Source organism: Miscanthus floridulus, chromosome 7 (genome assembly GCF_019320115.1).
Source record: "Miscanthus floridulus cultivar M001 chromosome 7, ASM1932011v1, whole genome shotgun sequence".
Lineage (NCBI taxonomy): Eukaryota > Viridiplantae > Streptophyta > Magnoliopsida > Poales > Poaceae > Miscanthus > Miscanthus floridulus.
The window spans coordinates 18,146,283-18,173,139 of NC_089586.1; the positions used below are offsets into that span (position 1 = coordinate 18,146,283).

The following is a 26,857-nucleotide window of genomic DNA, read 5'->3' on the forward strand; positions in this document are numbered from 1 at the left end:
TCCTCTATCAACAGCAGTTTGCCGCTGTCCGTCGTTGCTGTGGCCTGCTCCATGCGCTCATTCATTACCCGCAGACGGCCTGTCACATCCTCAATGGTGAGGGTGGACAAGTTCAGCATCGTCTCTATGGAGAAAGCGACCTGGATGTACTTCATCGGCATGGAGTGGAGGTACTTGGAGACCGCCTATTCTTCGTCGATAGTGACACCGTGGCTCCTCAGCTTGCTGATGAACGACTGCAGGCAGAGGAAGAAGTCCTCCACCGACTCACCATCCTTAAACTTGAGGTTGACGTACTCCTGCTTCGGCAGCTGGGCCGTCGCCTTCTTTGCGCGGTCGGAGCTGATGCGCATCGCTGCAATGGCCTCCCACGCCTCCTTAGCATAGTTCTTCGCCCCCAACGGCTCCTTGTACTCCATTGACACAGCAGCGAGGATAGCCTCCAACGCTGACATGTCGTCTTCTTCGTTGTCGGTGCCCTTGTCAATGGCATTCTAGAGCCGTCGGGCTCTGAGCTTGACCTTTATGGTCACCGCCCACTCGCCATAGTTGGTGCGAGTTAGCGTCGGCCAACTGGTGTCGCTGACCTCCCACACCGTGCGCACGGGTGAGCCGATCGGTCACCGATGTTCTCGCTCACTATGGCTAGAGGTAGAAGAAGGAGGAGAGAACAGAGGACACACACAACACAAAAGCGCCAACGTTGGTCGAAGCTCTGCAGAGGAGATGGCAAAACTGAACTCTCTCGCTTTATTGAGTTGTAGTGGGAAGCTATATATATATAACTCTACCCATCTAATCATAGTACACAGACATGCTAAGCTATCATGCTGCTACAGTGACTAGATGTGACAGTAGGACTGACTTTGGCGCCTGCCCCTGCTATGGCTACAGTGCGGTGGGGGAGCCTTTCGGCGCCTGCCCCTGCCGCGGCTACAGTGCAGTAGCAGAGGAGCCCTTTCAGCGTCTGCCCCTGCCGCGCGTACAGAGGAAGAGCAACATATTACTTTACAGAAGGAACAGGCTTGGTCGCAGACTTGTAAGTTCCAAGTTTTTATCCATTGTTGCATCAACATTTCTACAAAATTCAGTGGCCATAAAAGCTTATTTGATATGTTGAAAGAATCAAGCTACTAAAAAATTGTTTTTTTTAGGGAATACTAAAAAAATTGTTGCCATATATATAAGAACATATATGCATGCACAGCTCTGGCATAAGGAATTCAATAAGTATATTCTTTAATCCAAGGACCTGAGAGTTGAAGCAATTGGAGGATGGAGAAACTTGTGTGAACTTAACAAGAAGCCGCAGCATGGAATCATCATTGTTTGGTTGCTAGTCAAAGTTAAAATAATGGCTTTCTACAGTACACACTCCAAGCAAAGTAGCTCATATTTTTCTTCTGGAAGGGGATGGCTGGATGGGATGCATGGAATTATTGATTGGCAGCTAGTCAAATTTAAGGAGCTCAGAGTCCAAACTATATGATCATAATTTGTAACAACATGCTATAACCATCAGGGAGGGTCACTTAATCATGGCATGCTGTTCCCATAGCAGCAGACGTATATCATGTTGCATTTGAAATTATACAAGCTAATCAAGGAAAATGAAACGTGAATTCAAGTCTTCTATTTGAATCGATATTACAACAAATGATTAGAATCTTTACGCAGACTGCGATCAGATTCGTAAGTCTCGGTAAAACTTAAGCTAGGATGACGCGGACAATGCGACTACTCTGTATTCGTGATGATTGGAGTCTGGATTGAGGACCCACTTGGGAGGAATCTCTCCAGCTCTACGCTACAATAACCAGAGAGGCCACGAAATGTGGCTTCACTGCTTGCTATAAATTTTTTTTTTTTGGGAAGAAGAAAGAAAAACAATTTCATAAACAGTGTAGTTGCACTAAAGGCCCGACTCCATTTTTCTTTGAGTTGATTACGACTAGGGTATGTAACCAAGATAAAAGCATGATACCCTCGCTTCTTCTACCTCATGCTCTTCCCTGATTACACCATTGGTACTTCATCTAGACAGGATATAATGCAGCCAAACCATTTCTCATACAACAAATGCAGCAGCAAATTACACGTACCTTTTGTTGGCCTTGCCATTCTGCTGCTGATCTCCTTGACCACCCCAGCCAGTTCCTGCACGGAGGTGGAGAAGTCCTCTACAGGTAATTAACATCTCAAGCAACATGTTTACAGGGCAACTTACATCCATAACATGGAAGGGAATGGAGAATCTAGTGGTGCTCAATGCCAGCAACAACAGTTTTACTGGGCAGATTCCAAGTCATTTCTGTAATATGTCACCATACTTGGCTGTTCTTGAGCTCTGTTACAACAGATTCAGTGGCAATATCCCCCCAGGCCTTGGTAATTGCTCCATGCTCAGAGTACTCAAGGCTGGCGACAACCACCTCAGTGGGACTCTCCCTCATGAACTCTTCAACGCTATCTCGTTGGAATGTCTCTCCTTTTCTAGCAATGGTTTACAAGGAATACTTGATGGAGGATATATAGCCAAACTCACTAATCTGGTCATCCTTGATCTTGGGGAAAATAGATTCACCGGCAAGATTCCAGACTCTATAGGTCAGCTCAAGAGATTGCAGGAAATCCATTTGGACCAGAACAGTATGTTTGGGGAGCTACCATCAATCCTGAGCAACTGCACAAATCTCATGACCATCGACCTCAAGATGAACAGCTTCACGGGAGAGCTTGCCAAGGTCAATTTCTCCGACTTAGAAAATTTAAAAACCTGTTGCAGAACAACTTCAGTGGAAAAATTCCAGAAAGCATGTATTTGTGCAGAAACCTTACGGCGTTACGGCTAGCTTACAATAAGTTCCATGGACAATTATCAGAAGGACTAGGTAATCTGAAATCACTCTCGTTCCTTTCACCTACTGGCAACAGTTTTACAAATTTAACGAATGCACTTCAGATACTGAAGAGCTCCCAGAACCTCACCACCCTTCTTATTGGGCCCAACTTCATGAACGAGATCATGCCAGATGATGACACCATCGACGGTTTTGAGAATCTTCAGGTTCTTTACTTAGGTGGATGCTCATTGTTGGGGAAAATACCTTATTGGTTATCGAAGCTAACAAATCTGCAGATGTTATTTTTAAATGACAATCAACTAACTGGGCCAATTCCTGACTGGATCAGCAGCCTAAACTTCTTGTTGTGTCTAGAATTAGCAAATAACAGTCTGACTGGGGAAATTCCTATAGCATTAACAAAGATGTTGATGCTAAAATCAGATAAGACTGCGGCACCTTCGGATTTAATAGTCTTTGAGCTACCAGTTTATATACATACATCAATTGAATACCGCAAGGTGAGTACTTCTATGAAAGCGCTCGATCTAGGAAACAATAATTTCATTGGTGTAATCCCTCCAGAGATTGGTCTCCTAAAAGGGCTAGTTGGACTTAATCTGAGCTTCAACAGATTATATGGGGATATCCCCCTCTCCATCTGCAACCTCACAAACTTGCTGGTGCTCGACATGTCAAGCAACCATCTAACTGGTACAATCCCTGGTGCACTGAACAATCTACACTTCCTTTCTCAATTCAACGTTTCTTTCAATGACTTAGAAGGGCTTGTGCCCACCACAGGCCAGTTGAGTACGTTTACAGATTCTAGCTTTAGTGGCAACCCTAAGCTGTGTAGTCCTATACTTATTCACCAGTGCGATTCAGCAGAGGAAGGTCCCATGTCCACTGTATATGAAAACCAAGGTAGCAGCAAGGTCATCTTCACAATCACCTTCTGTCTTTTCTTTGGAGTAGGGGTGCTATATGATCAGATTGTATTATCCAGGTACTTTGGCTAACCTCAATCAATAGAAATGGGCATGAGTTTTCAGACAAGCGATTGACATAACTGGGCAGAGAAACAAACAGCTGCTACAGCTTTGTAATTGTATTACCAATTTACCAGTGCCAAACTTGGTGGGATCTCCAGTATTTTCACTTCCAGAAGATCAAATAAATGGCCCCAGGCACAACTCTGGCATTGGGGGTTCAATAAGTAATCTTTGATCCAAGAACTTTAGAGTTGAAGCAATTGGAGGATGGATAAATTGGTGTGGACGCAACAAACTGCAGCATGTAAAGGGCGTACCCAGTGCAGAGAGCTCCCGCTCTGTGCGGTGTCTGGGGAAGGGTGTCAGTGGCAAGCCTTATCCTTGCCTGTGCAATGCGAGGAGACCGCGACTCGAACCCAGGACCTTCCGGTCACAGGCGGTAAGACTCTACCACTTGCACTAGGCCCGTCCTTCAACAAACTGCAGCATGTAATAATTATTATTGATTGGTTGTTCGTCATTTGTCAACGTTAAAATAGTTTGCATCTACAGTACATGCTCAAAGAAACTAGCTTAGATTCTCTTTGGAAGATGAGACTTGTCTGTGTTTCGAACCGCTGACTAGTAAATTTGTGTTTGCGCGTTTAGCCTGGATAGTGTGCTCGAAGGACACAAGGGTTATACTGGTTCGGACTGAATGTCCCTACGTCCAGTCTGAGGCTGCTCGTGTTACCAGCACTTGTTTGTAGTAGGGTTACAAACGGGCGAGAGGTAAAAGGTCCCAAGTCTCTAATGGAAGTATCGAATGGAGTTGAGTCTAGTTGAACTGAGTTCATTGAGCCGTGCCCTTTATGAGGCGTCCTGCTTCCCCTTTTATAGATGAAGGGGAAGGCTCAGGTTACACGAGTGAAAGAGAGAGAGAGAGAGAGAGAGAGAGAGAGAGAGAGAGAGGAAAAAAGCGAGGAGGAAGAAGGCCTCCGGGGTCGCGACGCCCTTCATCTCCTTTACACGGGTCCCGCCTGCCCTGTAGATGATGACAAGGACGGCTCCACGTCGCGACCCTGTTCATCACTGACACTATATGCGGGTGTCGTCAACCGATCCTGGCGCTCCATTCGATCTCGACGGGCGGCATAGTTAGCAGATACCCCCGTCGGAAGTCGTACATGGATTAGGTAGCACAGCGCCGGCACGCCCGACGCTGTTGGTGACGTGAGTCCTCAGGTATGGCCCATCGTGGCCGCGGGTCACATCAAGACACGTCTACTCCCTTTCTGGTGTCAGAAGTTTGACCCTAGGTTCGTACTCTTAGACCCGTAGTGGTTGGAGACCGCACGAACCCCCGTCTGGCGAGGCGGAATCCCCCTTCGATGGGTCTAGCGAGGCGAAGTCCGCACCCGAGGGGTCGGGCGAGAAGGAGCCCGCACCATCGGGGTCAGGCGAGACGGAGCCCGCGCCCTCGGGGTCGGGCGACACAGAGCCCGCACCCTCGGGGTCAGGCGTGATGGAGCCCGCGCCCTCGGGGTCAGGCGAGTTAATTGTTCATGGTCATTAGCCTCCTTGTTCCGGGTATCCCTAATATCGATACCCGATAGTAGCCCCCTAGCCTACGGAGGAGTAGGATACTCCTTTGACAGATTTTTCATACGGAAGGACTCTGAGGGCCTTGATCTTCCTTTGCGGCCCACGGGATGTCTTGGTAGGGTTGCAATTCCTTTCTGTTACGATCGGACTCTTCGAGAGCATGCAACTACAGGGTTCGGGGGTCGAAAAAGATTTCTCTTGATTCCGATCCCTCCCTAGGATCCGATCGATCTGTCATTGATATGCGACCACGCACTCGGTCTCCTTGCGAGTCCGACTTCCCCCGAGCCCCCGCTTGTAGCAGGGGTCCGATCGAGGGGTCAGCTCGTCTTGTGGTCGTCCTCCCTCAAGCGTTTTTTTATAAAATAGAGGGGCTGAGCTATGCCATGTTTTCCTCGATGGACGAATCATGGTGCTTAGTGAGCTATTAATGGGCTAGTCCAAGTAGGGCCTAGGCTTCCCGTTCGCGGGGGTCCGGCATGGGTCAGCTGGTGACTGACTCCAGATTCCTGACGGCCAGTCCATATAGTTCTCAGGTCTGTTCGACCGGTCCCAAGGTCTCGTTGCCTTTCTTCGAGGAAAACCATTGACCTCTCACCGGCCAAGACTCAAACGTGGGTCGGAATGCCCGTGGCGCTCATGCGCCTAGGTGCTGGCCACTACTCACTCTAAAGGTGCCCCGGAGCAGTTGTGAACCCGTCGATGGGCCAACCTTCGAACTCTTGGGCCTTAATGGGCCGTGGGAGCATTTTTAGCTCCATATCCCTCCTTACCTATGGCGGTTTTTGTCCCATCGAGGTGGCAAACCATTGTTCGACGCGCCCTTCGAGGAGCGACTAGGGGTGGCCTGTGCACGATTCCCGGAAAGGTGATGTGACGAGGCGCGGCAGACGCGTCAAGCCGCCCCGCTCCGTTCGGGCCTTATAAATAGCGGTCTTTTCCTTCACCATTTGGTACGCCTAACCGCAGCCTCGCCTTCTCCGCTTCTCCACCGCCAGCACTTTAGATATCTTGCCCTCGCTCTTGCGTCGCCAGCAAAATCCTTGTTCCTCCGCCCTTGCTCTTCCGCCATCAGCAAAGCTTTCATTCCTCCGCCTTTGCTTCCCATGGAGTCATGGTATCACTCTGATGTCACCCACGTGCACATGGAGGGCCTTGTCAAGCGTGTCCTTCTCCACGGGAGGACTGACGCGGCAGAGTGGCTCATGCTCGATCATGAGGAGGTGTCGGCACTGCTTGACGGCTATGTCATATCCTTCGTGCCCCTTCCACGAGCGCAGACTCACGATTCCTCCCCATCCATTCTTTCGGGGGCTGCTGCACCATTACCAGATCGAGTTGCACCACCTGAATCCCAATGGGATCCAGCACATCAGCTGGTGACTGACTCCAGATTCCTGACGGCCAGTCCATATAGTTCTCAGGTCTGTTCGACCGGTCCCAAGGTCTCATTGCCTTTCTTCGAGGAAAACCATTGACCTCTCACCGGCCAAGACTCAAACGTGGGTCGGAATGCCCGTGGCGCTCATGCGCCCAGGTGCTGGCCACTAGCGGGCCCATCCTTAACCACCCCTCACTCTAAAGGTGCCCCAGAGCAGTTGTGAACCCGTCGATGGGCCAACCTTCGAACTCCTAGGCTTTAATGGGCCGTGGGAGCATTTTTAGCTCCATATCCCTCCTTACCTGTGGTGGTTTTTGGCCCATCAAGGTGACAAACCATCGTCCGATGCGCCCTTCAAGGAGCGGCTGGGGGTGACGTGTGCATGATTCCCGGAGAGGTGATGTGACGAGGCGCGGTAGGCGCGTCAAGCCACCCCGCTCCGTCCGGGCCTTATAAATAGTGTCCTTCCCCTTCACCTTTTGGTACACCTAATCATAGCCTCGCCTTCTCCACTTCTCTGCCGCCAGCGCTTTAGATCTCTTGCCCTCGCTCTTGCGTAGCCAGCGAAATCCTTGTTCCTTCGCCCTTGCTCTTCCGCCAATAGCGAAGCTTTCATTCCTCCGCTTTTACTTCCCATGGAGTCATGGTATCACTCCGACGTCACCCACACGCACATGGAGGGCCTTGTCAAGTGTGGCCTTCTTAGCGGGAGGACTGACACGGCGGAGTGGCTCGTGCCTGGTCGTGAGGAGGTGCTGGCGCCGCTCGACGGCTACGTCGTGTCCATCGTGCCCTTCCACGAGCACGGACTCGCGATTCCTCCCCACCCGTTCTTCCGGGGGCTACTACACCATTACCAGATCGAGTTGCAGCACTTGCATCCCAATGGGATCTAGGACATCACGGCCTTCATCATGCTGTGCGTGGGATATCTGGGGATCGAGCCCCACTTTGAGCTATGGAGGTACGTCTTCTCCGTCTCCCTGCTCAAGAAGAGGGATGGAGCTAGGGACCTGTCGGTGCCGATGGGATGCATGGGCATCCACCTCCGAGGGCAGCGGTCCACCGAGTACATGCCCTACTAGCTGTCGAGATCCAACAAGGGGATGGCATGCATAGTGATTCTACAAGAAGAATGATGCCACCGACCCCTTGCTAGACTTCACCGGATGCCTCATCGAAGAGGCACCGTAGGTGTGGTCGTGGGGACCTCCCGAGAAGGAAAAGAAGAGGATGTGTGATATTCTTGATGCCATCATGTTCCTAAAGAGCCACGACCTTCGTGGGGCCAGTGTCATCGGGGCGTATCATGCGAGGCGGGTGGCATCGCTAATGGCGCACGCCCTCCTGCTGTACGGGATGATGCCCGGCGCGTAGCTCGATGAGACAGTGCTCGCCCAGGGGCTGCTCCATGACAGCGAGGTTGTGCAGCGCATCAAGGAGGCGACAGAGGAGTCCAATGCCATATTCCCGATCCTGGGACATCCCATGATGCGACCGGACATGGGCTTCGTCGAGTTGCCGGCGGGGTTGGGCTTTCGGGCCTCCGTCGCGCTGCTGTCAGAGCACGTGGCCATGAGAGCGTCGAACCGTGCCGCAGATAAGAAGAGGAAGAAGGAGAAGGACGACAAGAAGGCAAGGCAGTGTGCAAAGGAGCAGGCAAAGCTAAACCAAGGAAGGTGGCTGCAAGGTTCGGAGGAGGAACAAGAAGAAGGAGAGGGAGGCGATGGTTCTGGGTGGCCCATCCAATGGGACGAGCTGAGAGGTGGGGAAGAGAACTTGCCTTTGCCATAGGTGGGGCCCTTCTCATGGCATGCCCTAGGGCAGGAGGGGGAGGACATGCCCCTAGAGTTAATGGAATCAGGCCGCTCCGCTCCATCCGGGCCTTCTAGGGTGCCCCCGGAGTCAGCGGGATCCGACCGCTTCGCTCTGTCTGGGCCTTCTAAGCAAAGGGAAGGCTCAAAATAGCAATGTGCCAATGAGGTGCAGCCGAGGTCAGGCGGGCCAACCCCAAAACATCACCATCTGGTGGCGTCGAGGTGAGTTAAGAATTTCTTTGCTCCTTTGCTCTAACGAATTTTGTCGTAAACCGATCATCATGTCTTTCGCAGTGTTGGGTGAGGCGGGACTCTCCTGAGGCTAGCGCTGAAGAAGAGCCTCACCCTGTAGCAGATTCGCCAGGAGTCAGCTGGCGTCACGTTGGTGGTGAGCAGGAGTGGCACTGGGGTGGCCGCAGCGTCGACTAGGGAGGCATAGCCGATGGCTGCGTCCGTAGGGGAGCAGACAGAGGAGGATGCGTCCGGGGCGCTCATGGCAAATGTGGCTTGGCCAGGTGTGGCTGTGATGTCATAGGTGGAGATGGTGCCACTGGAGCCATCGTCCGTGCAGGTGGCCACGTCTGCGATGGGGCATACGGAATAGGGCACACCTGAGGCGTCCTTAGCGGATGTGGCGATGGGGTAGGCCTCCACGTCTATGTCACTCGCCCCCTCTACTACCAGAGGGGCCGCTCTAGAGGAGTTGCTAATGCAAGAGGGATCGGTGCCGCTTGCGTTTGGCTTGGAGCCATCCCGGTCTCTAGTCCGGGTGAGCGGTGAACCGCACGCGTGGGGAGGATCCTAGATCTGGTGGGTGGACCGGCAGGACTCAAAGGCAACACTTTTTGCCATTGACGACGCTACGAAGGAGAGGGAATGGAGGAGCATCCACATGGAGGTAGGGACCGCGGTTCGCACCCTGACCACCGCGCTGAGCTCGTTGCGTGACGCCGTCGCCTCGGTTGGCCAGTTATGATATGACCGTGTTTTCAACTCTCATTTTCCCTTTCCGCGCCTCTAAGTCTTGTCCTTCCCATAGTCCCTTATGGTCCATAGTTGGGAGAAGTCACAATTCCTTTGTCATGAGAAGGACGTTTGGGACCGACTCGCCAAAGAGACTCGGCGGAGTGAGGAGCTAGCCGCGCAACTCGCTGCTACCCATCAGGAGGTGGCTGAGCTTGCCCCCGCCACTCGGGAGCTGGCCGACCTCTGAGTCGGGGAGAAGGATGCTCGCGATGATGCCCGTGAGGCTAGGGAGAAGCTCATGGCCCTAATCAAGATGGCGCGCATGGACAGCGCAGAGCCGAGCGGCCACGAAAGGAGCGAGACGATTTGCTCTAGGCAATAGAGGGGCTCCACATGGAGTGACTTGGCTCGCTAGGAGCGCGCCGACAACCAGCAGCGGATCGACCTCCTCGAGGGTGAGCTTGAGGGGGAGTGGGACTTGAAGGTTGTGGCCGAGGGCATGTCCGCTAGGCTCACCACGGAGGTCGGTCAGTGCTAGGAAGAGGTCTAGCACCTGGAGGCCAAGGTGACCCGGTAGCGTGATGAGGTGCGCAAGGTTTGGGCGGACATGGACGGTAAGCCTCTGGTTTCCCTTGTTGTCTTTCTCCCTAGAGTCCATGGTAAACCTTTTGACACGGTCGGTATGTGACTTGGACAGGTCTCGATGACAAGCTTGGGGCGGAGGTGACGAAGGGCTGTGGTCTGGAGAAGGAGCTTGGCGAGGTGAAGGCCTCCCTCCTGAAGGAGAGCGATGAGCATGATACCCTACGCATTGCCATCAGCTGGTCTGCCACGACCTCGAGCTGGCTCCGAAGCAGGAGACAAGCTCGCTCATGGTCCGCGCTGTCCGGATTATGAATCAGGCATGCGAGATCGCGAGGGACGCGCTTCGCTTTGGCGTTCATCAGTCATTTGCGATCACTCATTCTCACTAGGAGAACATCGATCTGGCGACGATGAGTCAGGGCTTTGCGCTCGGTTCCACCAGGGCTGAGCTGGAGGAGATCGAGGAGTCAGTGGCCCCCCTGGCACAAGACCTATCTATCAAGATCGAGGATGAGGTCATTCCCCCGAGGGGTTAGTTAGTTAGATAGGCCAGGCGGCGAACTTGTAATAAGTACACAAGTTTTTAACTTTTGTTATGGTCGAACATGCTTTTGATTCTTCTCCCTTTTTTATGTATAAAAAGGTTAATGTGTTCCGACCCTTTCCGTAGTTAAGGCCATAAATCTTGGGGTGCGGGCGAAAAAACTCAGATCACGCTGGTGAGCAAAAACATCATAGCCGCTGGGGCGTAGGTTTCTTGCGGTCTGACCAGTTTTACTCAGCGTTTGTTTCCACAACCCTTGCTTCCAGACCTTAACGTAAGAGAGGATCGAGCATTGAGAATGTTTTTGGGTAGATATACTCATATCAGCCCCTGAGTGAGGCCTGACTCCTTGTTGTTGCCGGGGTTGGGTGTCACTGAAGATCGAGGAGACAAATAGCGAAACCGATAAGAAAAAATGTTTTCGCATTTCAGAAACATCATTCTTAATTTTTGCAAGTACATGCATAGGCTAGGGGTAAAAGTGACGTAGCTATTCAATACTCCAGGCATTGATGAAGACTTTGCCATCAATGGTCTTAAGCTTGTAGGTGCTCGGTCGAACCACCTCCGCGACAACGTACGGTCCCTCCCACGGTGTCGTCTGTCGTCGGCTCCGGCAGCGTCCGCCGTCGGCTCAGGTTTCTTCCTCTGGTCCCCCCTTTTGGAGCCGTCAGACAGGAAACCCTTCATGAGGGCACAGTCCTTGTACAGATACTTGACAACGAAGGTGTGGTTTAGGCACGACCCCTCGAGTAACTTCTCAAAGTGGTCGAGGGCACCCTCGGTGGGCGCCTGGCCGCCCTTTTGCTCGGTAACAGCCGCGAGCGAGCTCCCGTGCTGCTGCTTGTTCTTTTTCTTGTTCGGGCAGTTGGAGGCGCTCTCGCCGGTGTCCTCGTCCCACTTCGCTTTGCCCTTGGGGCGATTGAAAATTGTTTTGGCCGCCTCCTCGCCTAAGGCGTGGCTGGTCATGATGTAGAGGAGCTCCTTGGTGGTCCGAGGGAACTTGCATCCTAGTTTGTGGACTAGGGACTTGCAGGTGGTCCCAGACAGGAAGGCTCCGATGACGTCGGCGTCAGCGACGTTGGGCAACTCATTGCATTACCTGGAGAAGCGTCGAATGTACTCGCGGAGAGTTTTCCTAGACTTATGTCGGCAATTCTTTAGATTCCAGGGGTTCCTAGGGTGCATGTAGGTGCCCTGGAAATTTCCCACAAAGATCTCCTTCAGGTCCACCCAGCTTTGAATCTGGTTGGGCGGAAGGTGATGCAGTCATGTTCGTGCCGAATCGGCCAGGAACAAGGGGAGGTTACGGATAATGAAGTAATCACTATCCACACCATCGGCTTCACAAGCAAGCCGGTAATCCTCGAGCCATAGGCCAGGGTTCGTTTCCCTAGAGTATTTCGACATGTTGGTTGGTGGTCGATATCACGACGGAAAAGCCCCGTTGAGAATGTGCCGATAGAAAGCCTGGGGCCCCAGTAGATCGGGGCTCGAGCTCTGGTCCTCGCCGCTTTCATAGCATCTACCATGACGAGCGTGGTAGTCACGGCCAGCCTTCTCTCTCTTGTCCCCCCGTCCACACCTATAGGCATCTAGAGTGTTACGTGCGTCACGGTCGTGGCCGAGACGCTCATGCACCAAGACCATGGCAAGCCCCCTGCCATCACATGGTGCCTAGTGGACAGATATGTTTATGCCATGTCATCCTGAAGACATGCACTGATTGGCATCGAGCTCGTGTCACCAAGACAGTGAGCTTTCCGCCTGCTAAACCGCCGCGCGGTCGAGTATCGTGCGGATCTCGCGATGGGCCTGACGGTCTTCGGGTGTCGTGGGCTCTGGGAGCCCTTGGAGCAAGGCCGCCATGGTAGCTATGTTCTGGCATGCCTAGGCGAAGTGCGGGAGGCCTCCATCATCCTCGATGATCCTTCGGTTTATGTCGCAGGCGATGGCACGTGCACGGCCACCATCTCTGTGGCGTTCGATCTCGCACTTGAGCTCCACATGCTCCTGCTCTAGTTGGAGTCATGTATCCTCTATCTCCTCTCCGTGCCCTCAACTGCTCTACCCATAGGCAAGGTAGGGCCCCTGCATCTCCCTTGACCTTGTCGTCGGGGTCATTCGTAGGAGTAGCCCCGCCCTCGTGGATGCTTTCAACGCGTCCCTCGGGGATGCCTGCCATGAAGCATTCTCATGAGGGGTGATGGCTTCCCCTACTGGAGTCAGAGTCAGAGATCGTCTCTAAATCTCCCACGAGAAGGCCGTGGAAAAATTCTGTGACGTAGTCCATCATACCCACAAATTCATTATCCATGGGGGACAGGTGCATGCACTGTGCTGCGAGGTGACCAATGGTCCTCGCGGCATTACGTAGACCGAATGGGAATGCTATAGGGGTGCTCCGAGTGAGGTATTCTAGGGAGAGCGGTTCCCCTCTAGCAAGCTATGTTATGACGTTGGCGAATGAGAAGGTGAGGTAGGGTAGATCCACCTAGGACGGTCGGGGTCCCAGGAAGGCATCGAGCTGGCGCTCTAGCCTCTCGTAATCGAAGTCAAGGAGCTAGTCGCTCCTGGAGGCATGGGCCTCTGGGGTGTGCAGCTGTAGCTCCTCAAGGGCCTCGATGATTATGTCGAGGCCAGTGGAGTGAAGAGGATGGATGGGGGCGGGAGCCCACGCTAGCTCTCCCTTCATGGTGACGAAGAAATCCAGGCTCCCAAAACGCATGTGCATGCCCGAAACCCAGCTTACGCCATGGCTAGCCATCTATGGCCTGATATGGACGATGAGACACGCAAAAGGCCCCTACCTGGCGCGCCAACTATCAGTGTTTCAAACCGTCGACTAGTAAATTTGTGTTTGCGTGTCTGGGCCAGATGGTGTGCTCGGAGGACATAAGAGTTTATACTGGTTTCGATGGAATGTCCCTACATCCAGTTTAAGGCTGCTCGTGTTACCGGCACTTGTTTGTAGTAGGGGTTATAAACGGATGAGAGAGGGTGAAGGTCCTATGTCTTTGATGGAAGGATCGAATGGAGTTGAGTCTAGTTGAACTAAGTTCGTTGAGCCATGCCCTTCACGGGGCGTTCTGCTTCCCCTTTTATAGATGAAAGGGAAAGCGCAGGTTACATGAGAGAAAGAGAGAGTGGAAAAAAGCGAGGAGGAAGAAGGCCTCTAGGGTCGCGGCACCCTTCATCTCCTTTACGTGGGTCCCGCCAGTCCTATAAATGATGATAGGGATGGCTCCACGTCATGACCCTATTCATCACTGGTGCTATACGCGGGTGTCGTCAGCTAGTCATGGCGCTTCATTCCATCCTAGCGGGAGGCATGTTTAGCAGATACCCCCATCGGAAGTTGCAAGACCTCCAGCCCAGGGCACGCCGGTTGACCCTAGAGCCATGCCTGGGTGCTCGGGGAAGCAGCGCCGGTTCAGAACCGTCTACCGAGAAGCTGACGTGTAAGTATCCCTGTCTTGGAGTTGGTTGCTGTTTGATCTTTATAGTTGCGGTGATTGATGAGCAAATCTGATGCAGAAAGAGGCGCATGGAGGATCTGAATCCTTCCGTCCAGTCTGGCAAGCAGCCAGGGGCTGTTCCTGGTGCAGAGACCATGCCGGTGGACTTTGTCCTAGAGTCCTCGTGTGCTCGGCGGTTTGTGGAGGAGTCGACCACCATTGCTGATGGAGTTGGCGGTGGAGAGCGGTTGGCGACGACGATGGTCGATGCGATGGAGACACCAGGGGCAACAGCGAGAAACACCAAATCTTTAGAGGCAGGAGCGGGAGCAGCCAGCATCGTGCTGGAGCCTAAGGCGCAGGGGCCGGCAGCATCGGAGGAGCAAGAGGCGTGCCCTAAAACATCGCAGGGCATGGTCGAACGGTCTATGCGGCCACCAAGCCCCCATGGAGCACCACCGGTTGTGGAGGAAGAGGATGAGGTCGAGGAGATTGAGCGTGAAGAATCACAACCTCAAGCCATCTGGATCCTCCACAAGTGGGGGATGAAGTGGTGGTCGTGGAAGAGGACACCATCAGGGAGGTGAAGAGGCTACGGTCCACTCTTTCCACAGCTATGAAGCAAATCGAGGTTAGTATTGCGTCGGTGATGTCCGACTTTGGTGTTGGAGAATAGGGCTCTTTATAATCTTGGTGTTGTTGCAGAGCATAGTGCGAACTGCCGCACAACGGTAGTAGCTGATCAAGCGGATGGAGCCCCTCACCAAGGAGAACGAGAAGCCGAAGGAGGCGGTGAAGCTGATGAAGAGAAACATCCAGAGGGCCCAGCACGAAAGGAATCTTGCCGAATCAAACACGAGGGACCTAGAGTACCAAAAGGGGGCCTTATCCGAGCAGTTGATGACTGTCTCCGAGCAATTGAGGCACAACTCTGAGCAGCTAGAGCGCAACTCTGTGCAGCTGAGAAGCGTCTCCGAACAGAAGAAAGGTATTGCGGATCGGTGAACTTGTTCTGTATTGCCGAAAAAACTAGATGTTGCTGACAATCGTCACTTTTGTAGAGCAAGATGCAAAGCTTGGCCAGTTGTGTTAGGTCATCAGTCAACTCCAAGAGGAGAAGGAGAAGGTGTCAGGGCGAGCGGAGAAACTGGTCAAGGAGCTAAAAGATGAGTAGTTCATGGTTGGAGTTATTGCTGAAGTGATTGCTTCATTTGATGAATCCCCTTGGTGTTTGCAGAATACCGTCAGAGGACCAAGGCGTAGCTTGATGTGCTGGAGTTGGAGGCTAGAACCCAGAGGGGGAAACTTGACGCTGTGGTGGCCGAAGTCAAGCCTGTGCTCGATTGTATCGACGTGGAGGTGGCTCCTCAGCTCGACGACAGGCCACCACGTCCGGACACAATCATCGACAGGTGCAAGGCGGCATGGGAGAACTTCAACCAAGATGCCACTGTCTCCGTCCTGACCCATGCCCTAGCGGTGGTCCAGTCTCATTACCCTGCCATCGATCTTCGAGCGATAGGGGCCGGATTCACTAGAGGGATGGGTGCGATGAAGCAGCAGCAGCTTGATGATGACGTGGAGGACGTGGTGAAGAGGCTAGCCAACGATGTCGATCTGTTCAGCGAGGTAGATGGTGAGGGCCAAGCTCAATGACCTGAGTAGAGGGAAACCTATATGTAATAGCTGGAGAGGAGAGTTAAATGCGCGAGGGCGTAAACAAACATTTATGTATTTGTATAAATGTTGTAAGTAGACATTGTATGCATGTTTATGCAGTTGGCTAGCACTTTCAGTGAAAAATAGATGTATTGTTAACCCTAACGCATTTATACGTGGTATAAGTAGCGTTTGAGCAGTTAGTTCGTTACTGAGCCCTTGGCCTTGGCTAGCCTGTATTCCATAACATCGAGCGCTAGAACCCATGCACGTGTAGGAGGAATAGACGTGACCAAGGAATTGTAGCCGACCACCCATAACGCAGAGCGCGGAGCCCGTAGCATGTGTAGGGAGAGATCGGAGATTGGGTTTTCTCCAAAGAACGTAGAGCAGAACGTGTGCTGCTCGATGGTTGGCGAAATATCTTAGAGATATTTTTAGTATGGAGAAACGGGGCAGAGCATTTATGGAGATCACGTATAATTGTCGGAATTTGTTAAGGAGTAGCGTAAAGCTGATGATTGCAAATGGAGACAAAACCAGAGTGGAGAAATAACGGAGACAAATTATGGTGACAAAAACTTCATTCATTATTGAATGGAGAGTACATATCTGGAGCGTTTCAAGGATAGAAACGTATAAGGTGCTCGATGTGCCACGAATTGGGGATATCGATTCCATCCAAATCACATAGCCGGTAGGACCCTGGTTGGGTAACCTCTTTGACCATGTAAGGCCCTTCCCAGGGGGAGGAGAGCTTGTGCATCCCTTCGGTTTTCTGCTTTCTGCGGAGAACGAGGTCGCTGACCACAAATGAACGACCTCTAATGTTGCGATTATAGTATCTTCACAAGCCTTCTAGGTACTTGGCTATGCGGATGCAAGTGATCAGGCATTCTTCTTTGGCCCTATTGACGTCCTCTATCCGAACAGCTGTGGCTTGCTCTTCATTATAATGTTCCACCCTAGGTGCTCGGAAGGCAATGTCCACGGGAAGTACGGCCTCTGAGCCGTAGACCAAAAAAATATGAAAACACATCGATGTTGTGGCTAGCTTGTGTGCGCAATCCCCATACCATAGCTAGGAGCTCTTTGAGCCATCTGCCCAGATACTTTTCCTCTTTCTGGTATAGTCTCTTTTTGAGGGCATCGAGGATCATGCCGTTCGCCCGTTTGACCTGGCCGTTGGCTCTAGGATGGGCAACAGAGACCTATTTGACGGAGATGCATCGGTCTTCATAGAAGTCCCAAAAATGATGTCTAGTGAATGTAGTTCCGAGGTCGGTGATAATGCTGTTCGGGAGACCGAATCTATGGATGATATCTTCGAAAAGCTTGACTGCCTTCTTTGTAGCGGCCGAAACAAGCGGCTTGTATTCGATCCACTTGGAGAATTTGTCAATGGCGACGTATATGTACCGAAAACTGCCTGGCGCAGGCTTAAAAGGCCCGATCATGTCCAGTCCCCAGCATGCAAAAGGCCAAGAAGCTAGGATGGTCTGCAATTGCTGCGCCGGCACGTGTATTTGCTTGGCAAAAAATTGACATCCTTCACAACATCGGACGATGTCTTCTGCATTTCAAGAAGTAGTTCCCTCTAGGTTTCTCGAGGCCGCGTGATTGCCACAGGAACCAAAGTGAATTTCAAGAAGTAGTTTCACTCCCTCTTCTTGGGTGATGCATTTTTGTAGTATCCTTTCCTTGGCACTTTTCCTCATCAAGTTCCCGTCTACCAGTACGTAATGCTTGCTGCGACAGATTAGGCATTTAGTTTTGGTCTTGTCAGTGGGTACGTCAGTGCTGGTGAGGTACTTGATGAAATGTTCCCTCCAATCTATGGTCGACGAAGCTACTGCAAGTACCAGCTGCTCGGCGGGGGGGATTTCTTGAACTTCCTTCTCTTCCTTAATAGACGGCATAAAGAGGTCTTGAACGAAGACCCCAAGTGGAATCACGGCACAAGAAGAGCCTATCTTAGATAGGTTGTCACTGAGCTGATTTTGGTCTCGTACCACATGGTGGTACTCGATACCGTAGAACTCTCCTTCGAGTTTCCTGATCTTGACGTAGTATGTGTCCATCTTCTCACTAGAACAGGACCAATCTTTGTTGACTTGGTTGATGATCAGCGTGGAGTCTCCATATACCATGAGGCATTTGACGCCGAGCTCAATGGCTATACAAAGTTCATGGAGACACGCTTCATATTCTACGGCATTGTTGGAGGCTGGAAAATGAATTCGGAGGATGTATCAGAGCTTGTCCTTGGTTAGAGTAATGAATAAAATGCCAGTGCTAGCACCGTTGATGTTGAGGGCTCCATCGAAGTACATCACCCAGTGCTCGGGGCAAGTAGCGGGGATGGGCTCTTGGATCTTGGTCCACTCAGCGACGAAGTCAACCAGTGCCTGTGACTTAATGGTACGCCTGCTTCTGAACTCGATGGAGTAAGTGCTGAGCTCGATAGCCCATTTGATAATGTGGCCATTGGCCTCTTTGTTGCGGAGGATGTCCCCTAGAGGGAACTCGGTGACCATGGCGATCTTGTAGTACTCAAAGTAATGGCAGAGCTTGCACGACGTGATTAGAATGGCATATAACAGCTTCTGAACCTGAGGGTAACGAGTTTTGGACTCATTGAGAACCTCGCAGATGAAGTAAATTGGACGTTGCACCTTATAGGCATGTCTGGCTTCCTCGTGCTCGACGACGATAGCTATGCTAATGATGCGAGAAGTGGCGGCGATGTAGATCAGTAGGGTTTCATCTAGTTGAGGTGCCATCATGATCGGAGGCTTTGTTAGAAATGACTTGAGCTGCTCGAAAGCCGTATCAGCCTGCTCCGACCAGGAGAAGCACTCGGAAGCCTTGAGTAGTTTGAAGAACGGTAGTCCCTTTTCGCCGAGGCGTGATATAAAGTGGCTAAGAGCAGCCATACACCCTATGAGCTTATGTATATCCTTTACGTAGGTTGGCCATTTCATATTGGTAATGGCGGAGACCTTGTCGGGGTTGGGTTCGATACCGCGGGCGCTGACGATGTAGCCTAGGAGTATGCCAGATGGAACTCCAAAGATGCACTTTGAAGGGTTCAACTTCCATCGGTATCTTTTTAGGTTGGCAAACGTTTTTTCGAGGTCGGCGATAAGATTGTCGATGGTTTTGGATTTGACGACCACATCATCGATGTAAGCTTCGACATTGCGACCTATCTATTGGTCAAGGCACATCTGGATGACCCTTTGGTAGGTTGCCCTAGGGTTCTTGAGTCCAAAGGACATGGTGGTATAGCAATACGCACCGAAAGGCGTGATGAACGACGTCCTGATCTGGTCGTCCTCATTGAGGGATATCTGGTGATAGCTGGAGTAACAGTCGAGGAAGGAGAGTAGTTCGCAGTCGGCGGTGGAGTCTACAACCTTGTCTATCCAAGGCAGACCAAAGGGGTCTTTAGGGCAGTGTCTGTTGAGATCAATGTAATCAACGCACATTCTCCATTCTTTATTCTTTTTTTGAACAAGAACAACGTTTGCTAACCACTCAAGATGATACACTTCTTTAATAAATCCGACAGCTAAGAGCCATTTTATTTCAACCCTAATAGCCTCCTTCTTGTCTGGCGCGAATCGTCAGAGTTTCTACTTGATCAGTTTAGCAGTCAGCGAGACATTCAAGGAGTGCTCGATCTTCTCTCGTGGTACCCCCGGCATGTCTGCAGGTTTCCAAGCAAACACGTCGGTGTTGGCATGTAGGAAGGAGATGAGCGCGCTTTCCTATTTGGGGTCGAGGTGAGCCCCAATCTTGACGGTCTTGGTGGGGTCACCGAGACCGAGGCTGACCTTCTTCATTTCCTTGGACTTGGCAGAGGCGCGAGGAGGCTCTAGCGCTGGGATCTCCAGGTCATCGACATGCACTGTCTTGGTATCGATGACCATGCTAGCTATCTGGATAGAGAGGTTGGTGGCTTCAGCGAGGGCGAGACTCTCTATCTCACAGGCGTAGACGATGGAGAGGTTGGCCCGTGGAGCCAGAACTCCTATAGGTGAAGGCATCTTCAACACCAAATAGGCGTAGTGTGGTATGGCCATGAACTTGACCAGAGCTAGCCGACTAAGTATGGTGTGGTAGGCGGTGTTGAAGTCAGCGACGTAGAAGTTGATGTTCTCGATGCGGAAGTTGCTAGCCGTGCTGAATTGTACCGTGAGGGTGATCTCTCCAAGCAGTTTGGATGCCCTACTAGGTACCACACCCTAGAAGGAGGAGTCAGAGGGCATAAGGTCTTCTATTCCAAGGCCTAGCTCCTTTAGGGCTCCGGCAAAGAGGAGGTTCAGAGCGCTTCTGCCGTCGACGAGTACTTTCCTGAAGAGTACTTTCATGATGGTTGCATCAAGAACGAGGGGAAACTCCCTGAGTAAGGGATATCCACCCACTAGTCGGCCCTACTGAAGGTGATGGGGACCTCAGACCAGGGGTGATAACTGGGGTTGGTGATGGCGTCTTCTGCATTGACGGCGAGCACCCGGCGAGCAGTGAGCTTCCGATGTCTTCTGCTCTTAGCGGTGACAAGGCCTTCGAAGATGGTGGCGACCACTTTGTCATGATCCTAAAAGGCATTGTTGTCCCCAGGTGGTTGGCGGCCTCTAGCTCCGTTGTCATTGTCGTCGTCCGACTTTTTGGCCTAGAACTCCTTTGCCAATCCGAGGCAGTCCTTCATCTTGTGCTTGCTATTCTTGTGGAAGGGGCATGGGCCTTCGAGGATCTTCTTGTACTGCTCGTCATAGTTATGCTTGGCGTGAGGTTCATCAACGACGGTGACGATGTGGTCTAGTCGGTGGTGGAGATATTAACCAGCTCTGGACCTTTCCGGCCGAACACGGCCACTGTCCTGATGGTGGCCGCGGTCATCATGGTGGCGGTCACTGTGGCGTCGTTCATCGAGGCACTCATCGCTGTGGTGAGTTGGGCGATGAGTGCCCGCATCCTCGTTGATGTGAACTTCGACCTCTTCGGCATCGGCGTACTGATCGGCGATCGTGATCATCTCGTCAATCCCCTTTGGTGGCTTATGATTGAATTTGGAGTGGAGGTCACGGTGATGGAGTCCTCGGACGAAGGCGGTGATGACTTCTGCTTCCATGATATTGGGAATAGAATTCCACATCTCAGAAAAGCGTCTGATGTAGCTACGGAGGAGCTCGGATGGTTTCTGGTAGATGCGATTTAGATCATGCTTGGTGCCCGGCCGAGTACACGTAGCCATGTAGTTGTCGGTGAAAACCTTCTACAGCTGTTCCCAAGATCCGATGGAATCCAGGGCGAGGCTTGTAATCCAGTTTATCGTAGTTGGTGTGAGCATGACGGGAAGATAGTTAGCCAAGACACTGGTATCTCCTCCGGCAACGCGCACAGCGGTGGCATAGGCTTGTAGCCACTGTGTGGGGTTCTTCTGCCCCTCGTAGGGCTTGACCCCGGTGATTTTGAAACCATGGGGCCACTGGAGTGTTAAGAGTGCCCTCGCGAATGCTCTGGGCCCTTCGGGATCATCACTGTCGTGATCTGCGGCGTTGCCGGCGTTAAGTGGCTGGAGGGCTTTGTCCGGATTACCAAATTCTTGCTCGTATTCTTGACGCTGGCGTATTTGCTCTTCATGGCGAGAGAAATGGCGCCCATCAATACGACGTCGTGCGTCCCAGAGATTGTTGATGTCCGCTTGGATGTCTTGGTCGACTTTTTGGTCATGTTGGTGAGGGTAGTCGATGTGGTTCCCCCTAGCTCCCCCTAGAGGGGTTGTCCATCATCACGTTGCTAGTAGGCAAAACGGCTTTTGCTGGGGCGGCGATTAGATATCAGCGCGGTGGATCGGTGAATCAAGCTTGTCGAGTAGGAAGGTCTCTGATCCTGGCAGATCTCGTTGACCTGGTAGTGCACCGCTTTAAGCATCCTGGTGACCTTGGTGACCTCTGGTGTTTGCTAGAGCTAGGCGAGCTCATTAGAGGCCATGGCCAAGTTGGCGCTTGGGGTCTTGTAGACGTTGTGGCCGTCGACACGGATGAATTCGTCGTCGAATTTGCGTTGGAGTGGGTGTGGCCTCCCTTATGAGTCGAGTTGTTCATTGCGAGCATCCTCGGCTAGCACAATGTCAGCCTCATTTGCTCGGTGCTACAGACGGTTGGCGTTTCTGTGGATGCGAGCCGCGCGGTCCTCATCGGTTTCTCCATCCCGTGGAGGGCTGTCGACACTGACATTAAAAATCCTGCCTCCTCGGAAGGGTGGGAAAGGAGATTGGACGGCGACAGTTTCAGCGATAGTCTTCATGGAGCCTTGGGACTCAGAGTCTGGGTTTTCCTCCAGGATGGTTTGGAGGGATGCTTCGAGACGTTGGCCAATTTGCAGCATGTTGATAGTCGGCGAAAACTGGTCGACGATTGGATCGGCGAGAGGATAGATGTCCCCCACCTGGTCGGTGAATCTACCCCTTAGGGCATCCTGATGGATGGTGGCCGCAACCCCCAGAGTTTCATGATTGGCCACCGATAGATCGAAATCGGAGGGTGGTTGGCGCTGAACCAGAGTGCTCTGAGTCGATTCGGTGATGGAGAGGCAGTCGGCAAGCTTCTGGCCAACCTGATCGATGGATGCGACCAGATCATCGTTGTTGATCTGCTTCCTCAGGTAGCGGGGAGCGGGCGGCGAGTTGTTGATGAAGACAACCTTAGAGGCGGTTCCAAGATCGGATCTACTGTTGCAGGTGCTGGTGTGATCGACGCAGAATCGATCTGCACCAGATTGATGATCTCTCCGTCTATGTCAGCATTGATGACCCAGGAGATTGATCTGACCGTAAAGATCTGGTCGGGCTATGGGAGGGACGAAGAGCCTGCAAAACATACTACCTTGTTCATCATAGAAACAACACGTACACCCCTACCTGACGCGCAAACTATCGACAGAATATTATCGGCAGTCCTCCGAAGGGTATCCCACGAAGGAAGATTGATCGGTAGAGATGCGTGTAATCGAGAACAAGAAGCCAACAGAAACACAAGAGTTAGACAGGCCCAGGCCATCAGCGCGACGTAATACCCTACTCCTGTGGTCTGTTGGATTGTATTGGTTTCGTATGATCTTGTGTGTATTTTGAGGGGGTCCCTGCCCGCCTTATATAGTCTGGGGGGCAGCATTACAAATCAGTTAGATCTAGGAGATAACCGGAAAGTAATAACAGATTATATGAATCATGGGATCGAACGTATCCTAACAGATCTCGTAGTATCTTTAGGATATCACCCTTGATGTCATGCGGTGCACACCGAGCAGTGCCATGCACCGTAGGTCTTCGTTTTGTGGGCTAGACCACCCCTGGGAGCGCAGCCCATGTAGTCTACCATGGGTATCCAGGGTCGTACCCCGCATAGGTAGCACAGCGATGACACGTCCGCCACTGTTGATGACGTGAGTCCTCAGGTATGGCCCATCGTGGCCGCATGTCACGTCAAGATGCGCCTACTCCCTTTCTGATGTCAGAAGTCTGGCGAGGAGAAGTCCGCGCTCGATGGTTTGGGCGAGACGGAGCCCGCACCCTCAGGGTCAGGTGACACAGAGCCCGCGTGAAAGCTCTAGTTTGATTTTGGTGAATTGATGAAACCCTAAGAGCTAACCTAGTTTATCAAAGTAATTATGAGATAGGTAGCACTACTTCAAGTGGTGAAGCAAATGAAGATCGTGACATGATGATGGTGATGCCATGGTGATGATCAAGTGCTTGGACTTGGAAAAGAAGAAAGAGAAAAACAAAAAGCTCATGGCAAAGGTGAAATTGATAGGAGCTTTTCGGTTTAAGTGATTGAGACACTTAGCGAGTGTGATCACATTTAGGATCGATAGCCGTACTATTAAGAGGGGTGAAACTCGTATCGAAATGCGGTTATCAAAGTGCCACTAGATGCTCTAACTCATTGCATATGCATTTAGGATCTAATGGAGTGCTAACACCCTTGAAAATATTTGTAAAAATATGCTAACACATATGCACAAAGTGATACACTTGGTGGTTGGCACATTTGATCAAGGGTGGTGAAGTTCGGGATCAAAAGGAGAAGTTTCGTATTGACCGGACTCTAACCCTACGTCCGGTCAGTGGCACGCAGTGAAGGTCGTCCTCGGTCCCTTGACCGAAAGCTAAAGAGAAAGAGGGACTGGATGCGTAGGGGGTGCGTTCGGTCACCTAGTGACGTACGCTAACGCAAGCAACAGAGAGAGGCTGAGTTGACCTGACGCAGGCCTAGGTCCGATCATGAGCCACCGAACGCGTCTGGTCGCGAATTTTCGCCTCTAGAACCTTACTGAAAGTGACCGGACGCCAGGCGATAGTGCGTCCGGTCCTACACTGCAGTGCGTCCGGTCGTAACTTAACACGTGGTGCAAAGCTGACTAGCCATTAAGATCGGGTGCTCAGCATTTGAGGCTGATGACACGTGATGAGCATCGGGCGATCGGACGCTGGGGTCCTGCGTTCGGTCAACCTGACCGACGCATCCGGTCAGCCCGTGTTTCACTGGATAGAGGAGCCAACGGCTCTATTCATGGGGGCTCTCTATTTAAGCCCTATGACCAGCTCAAACTCACTCTCTTGGCCATTTACATTGACATAGCAACCTTGTGAGCTTAGTCAAAGCTCTTCCACTCAGCTGCATCATTGATTCATCATCTTTGTGAGATTGGGAGAGAATCCAAATGCATTGCTTGAGTCATTGCATCTAGAGGCACTTGGTGTTCGTGTTTCACTGCGGGGTTCGCTTGTTACTCTTGGTGGTTGCCGCCACCTAGACGTCTTAGAGCAACGAGGATCGTCGAGCGGAGGTTGGTGATTGTCTCCGGCTCCGATCGTGGTAATTGTGAGGGGTTCTTGACCTTTCCCTGGCGGAGAGCCAAAAGGTACTCTAGTAAATTGCTCGTGGCTTGTGTGATTCTCATCTTATGTCGGTTGTGCGACACCCTATTGAGGGTTTGGCGTGTGATGCCAATTAGCGCGTGAACCTCCAAGTGAGTGAATCACCACAACGAGGACTAGCTTGCCGGCAAGCAAGTGAACCTTGGTAAAAATCATTGTGTCATCATTTGATTCCGAGGTGATTGGTCTTCACTGGTATTCATTCTTGTGATTGATTGGTTCATTCCTCGACTCGGCGGTATAACCATCTTTCTCTCTCTTTACATTACCGTAAACTAGTTGTTAAGCTCTTTAGTGTAGCTAGTCGTGAGAGCTTATTAGTTTGGTTAGTGTGGCTCTTTAGTTAGCCTTTAAGAGCACACCAATTTAGTATAGTAACATAGCCATTGTGTGGATAGAGACTATAGAAACTAGAATTGTGGTAGGTGGATTGCTTTTTAGTAGACTAGCGCAACACTCGCTCCGCCTCATATTTGTTTAACCGGTTTGCTAAGTGTTGTTGTAGAAATTGTTAATAGGCTATTCACCCCATCTAGCCATTAGGACCTTTCACCGCGCCCTTGGAGTCAAACGTGACAGAGCCCACGTCCTCAGGATCGGACGAGTTAATTGTTCGTGGTCATTAGCCTCCTTCTTCCAGGTATCTCTAATATCGATACCCAACAAGACTCTTATTAGCTCACAGTCCAAATTATATACGATAATAATTTGTAACTCTTATTAGCTCGGAGTCCAAATTATATACGATAATAATTTGTAAGAACATGATGATATAACCATCCGGTTATCTGTTGGTGTGTCGTGTTTTTTCCATTGCAGCAAATAGATATCATGTTGCATTTGAAATTATACAAGCGAGACGAGAAAAATGAAATGTGAAACCAAGTCTTCCATTTGAGTCGATAATTTCAATAAATGATTGGAATCTTTTCGCAGACCTCGATCAGATCCGTAAAACACGACGCGGACAATGCGGCTACTCCGTGTCCGTGGTGATTGAAGTCTTGGGAGCACAGAGTGGAGGCCGCCGAACGCGCAACGCCGTCGGGCGCGTTGCTCGAGCCTGTACTCGAGACCACGGCCACCGTACGCTGGAGCGCGTGCGCATGGGTTCCCCGCGCCGCCGTTGCCCGTCGCTCCGCTTGGAACTTGGGCGGTGGTTCGCCTGAAGTCTGAAGCGGTGAAGCCCTGCGAAAGGAAACGATGAACTGGGCTGGGCCGTGGCCGCTGAGTCTCAGGATCCATGATACATGGGCTGTGTTTGGGTAGCACGTTTGGGCTGCGATGCGAGTGGTTTGGGCTGGAATCTTACTGTGGCAGCACTTCTCTCTTACCGTGGTTTAGCAACCCAATCTTTGTTCATATCTATCAACAAAATCCACTAAAAAAATCTATCAAAAAAATATCATAATAATTTCTTAACATAATTTTTCTAGCACAGTTTTATGTAGTAAATTTTACAAATAACATGACTTATACACATAAGTTTTTGGTGGACAACACAATTATTTTACATAATTCCCGACAAACTTATGAATCCAAAAAGAAAATTATTCATAGTATATAGAAGAAAATATTGGTTGGTTGATATGAAAAAATGGAAAAAGGAAGAATAATAAAACGAAAAAAAATAAAAAGAGAAAAAAGTGATGACTACATAGAAGCGGGGCCATGACCATCGTCCGCTCTGAAAGAACCATCTTAAAAATAGAATTAGTTAATATATAAAATGTCATTATGAAAAGTTGTTATCAATATAGTGTAATATGTAAAGATGTCTCTTTCATTTTTTTTAAAAGAAAACATCATGCTCAAAAGTTGTAATGATGAGATTGTCTACAAAATTATCTAAAAATATATTGAAAAAGGTAACATAAGAAGTTTTGGTACTAAGTTTGTCTATAAAAATTATGTCAATAAATTGTTTTGAAAAACTACGATAAAAAGTTATAGTAATAAGTTTAGTATCGCGGAATGTTGAAATTATGTCAATAAATTGTTCTGAAAAGTTATGGTAAAAAGTTATAGTAAGAAGTTTGTCTCGCAAAATATAAGGCACAAAACATTTGTGAGTG

General features: G+C 50.9%; 1 protein-coding gene and 1 pseudogene across 1 annotated transcript; one reads left to right on the top strand and one right to left on the bottom strand.

The window, feature by feature from the left end:
* The first annotated feature begins 2,002 nt into the window (after window positions 1–2,002).
* On the top strand, window positions 2,003–3,821 carry LOC136465161 (receptor-like protein 3; annotated as a pseudogene).
* A 15,784-nt stretch (window positions 3,822–19,605) lies between these two features.
* LOC136465162 (uncharacterized) lies at window positions 19,606–20,767 on the bottom strand. Its single transcript, XM_066464013.1, has 2 exons — window positions 20,681–20,767; window positions 19,606–20,082 (listed from the first exon to the last, which is right to left on the bottom strand). The coding sequence occupies exons 1-2, from the start codon at window positions 20,765–20,767 to the stop codon at window positions 19,606–19,608; spliced, it is 564 nt and encodes a 187-aa protein (XP_066320110.1).
* Between the last annotated feature and the right edge of the window lie 6,090 nt (window positions 20,768–26,857).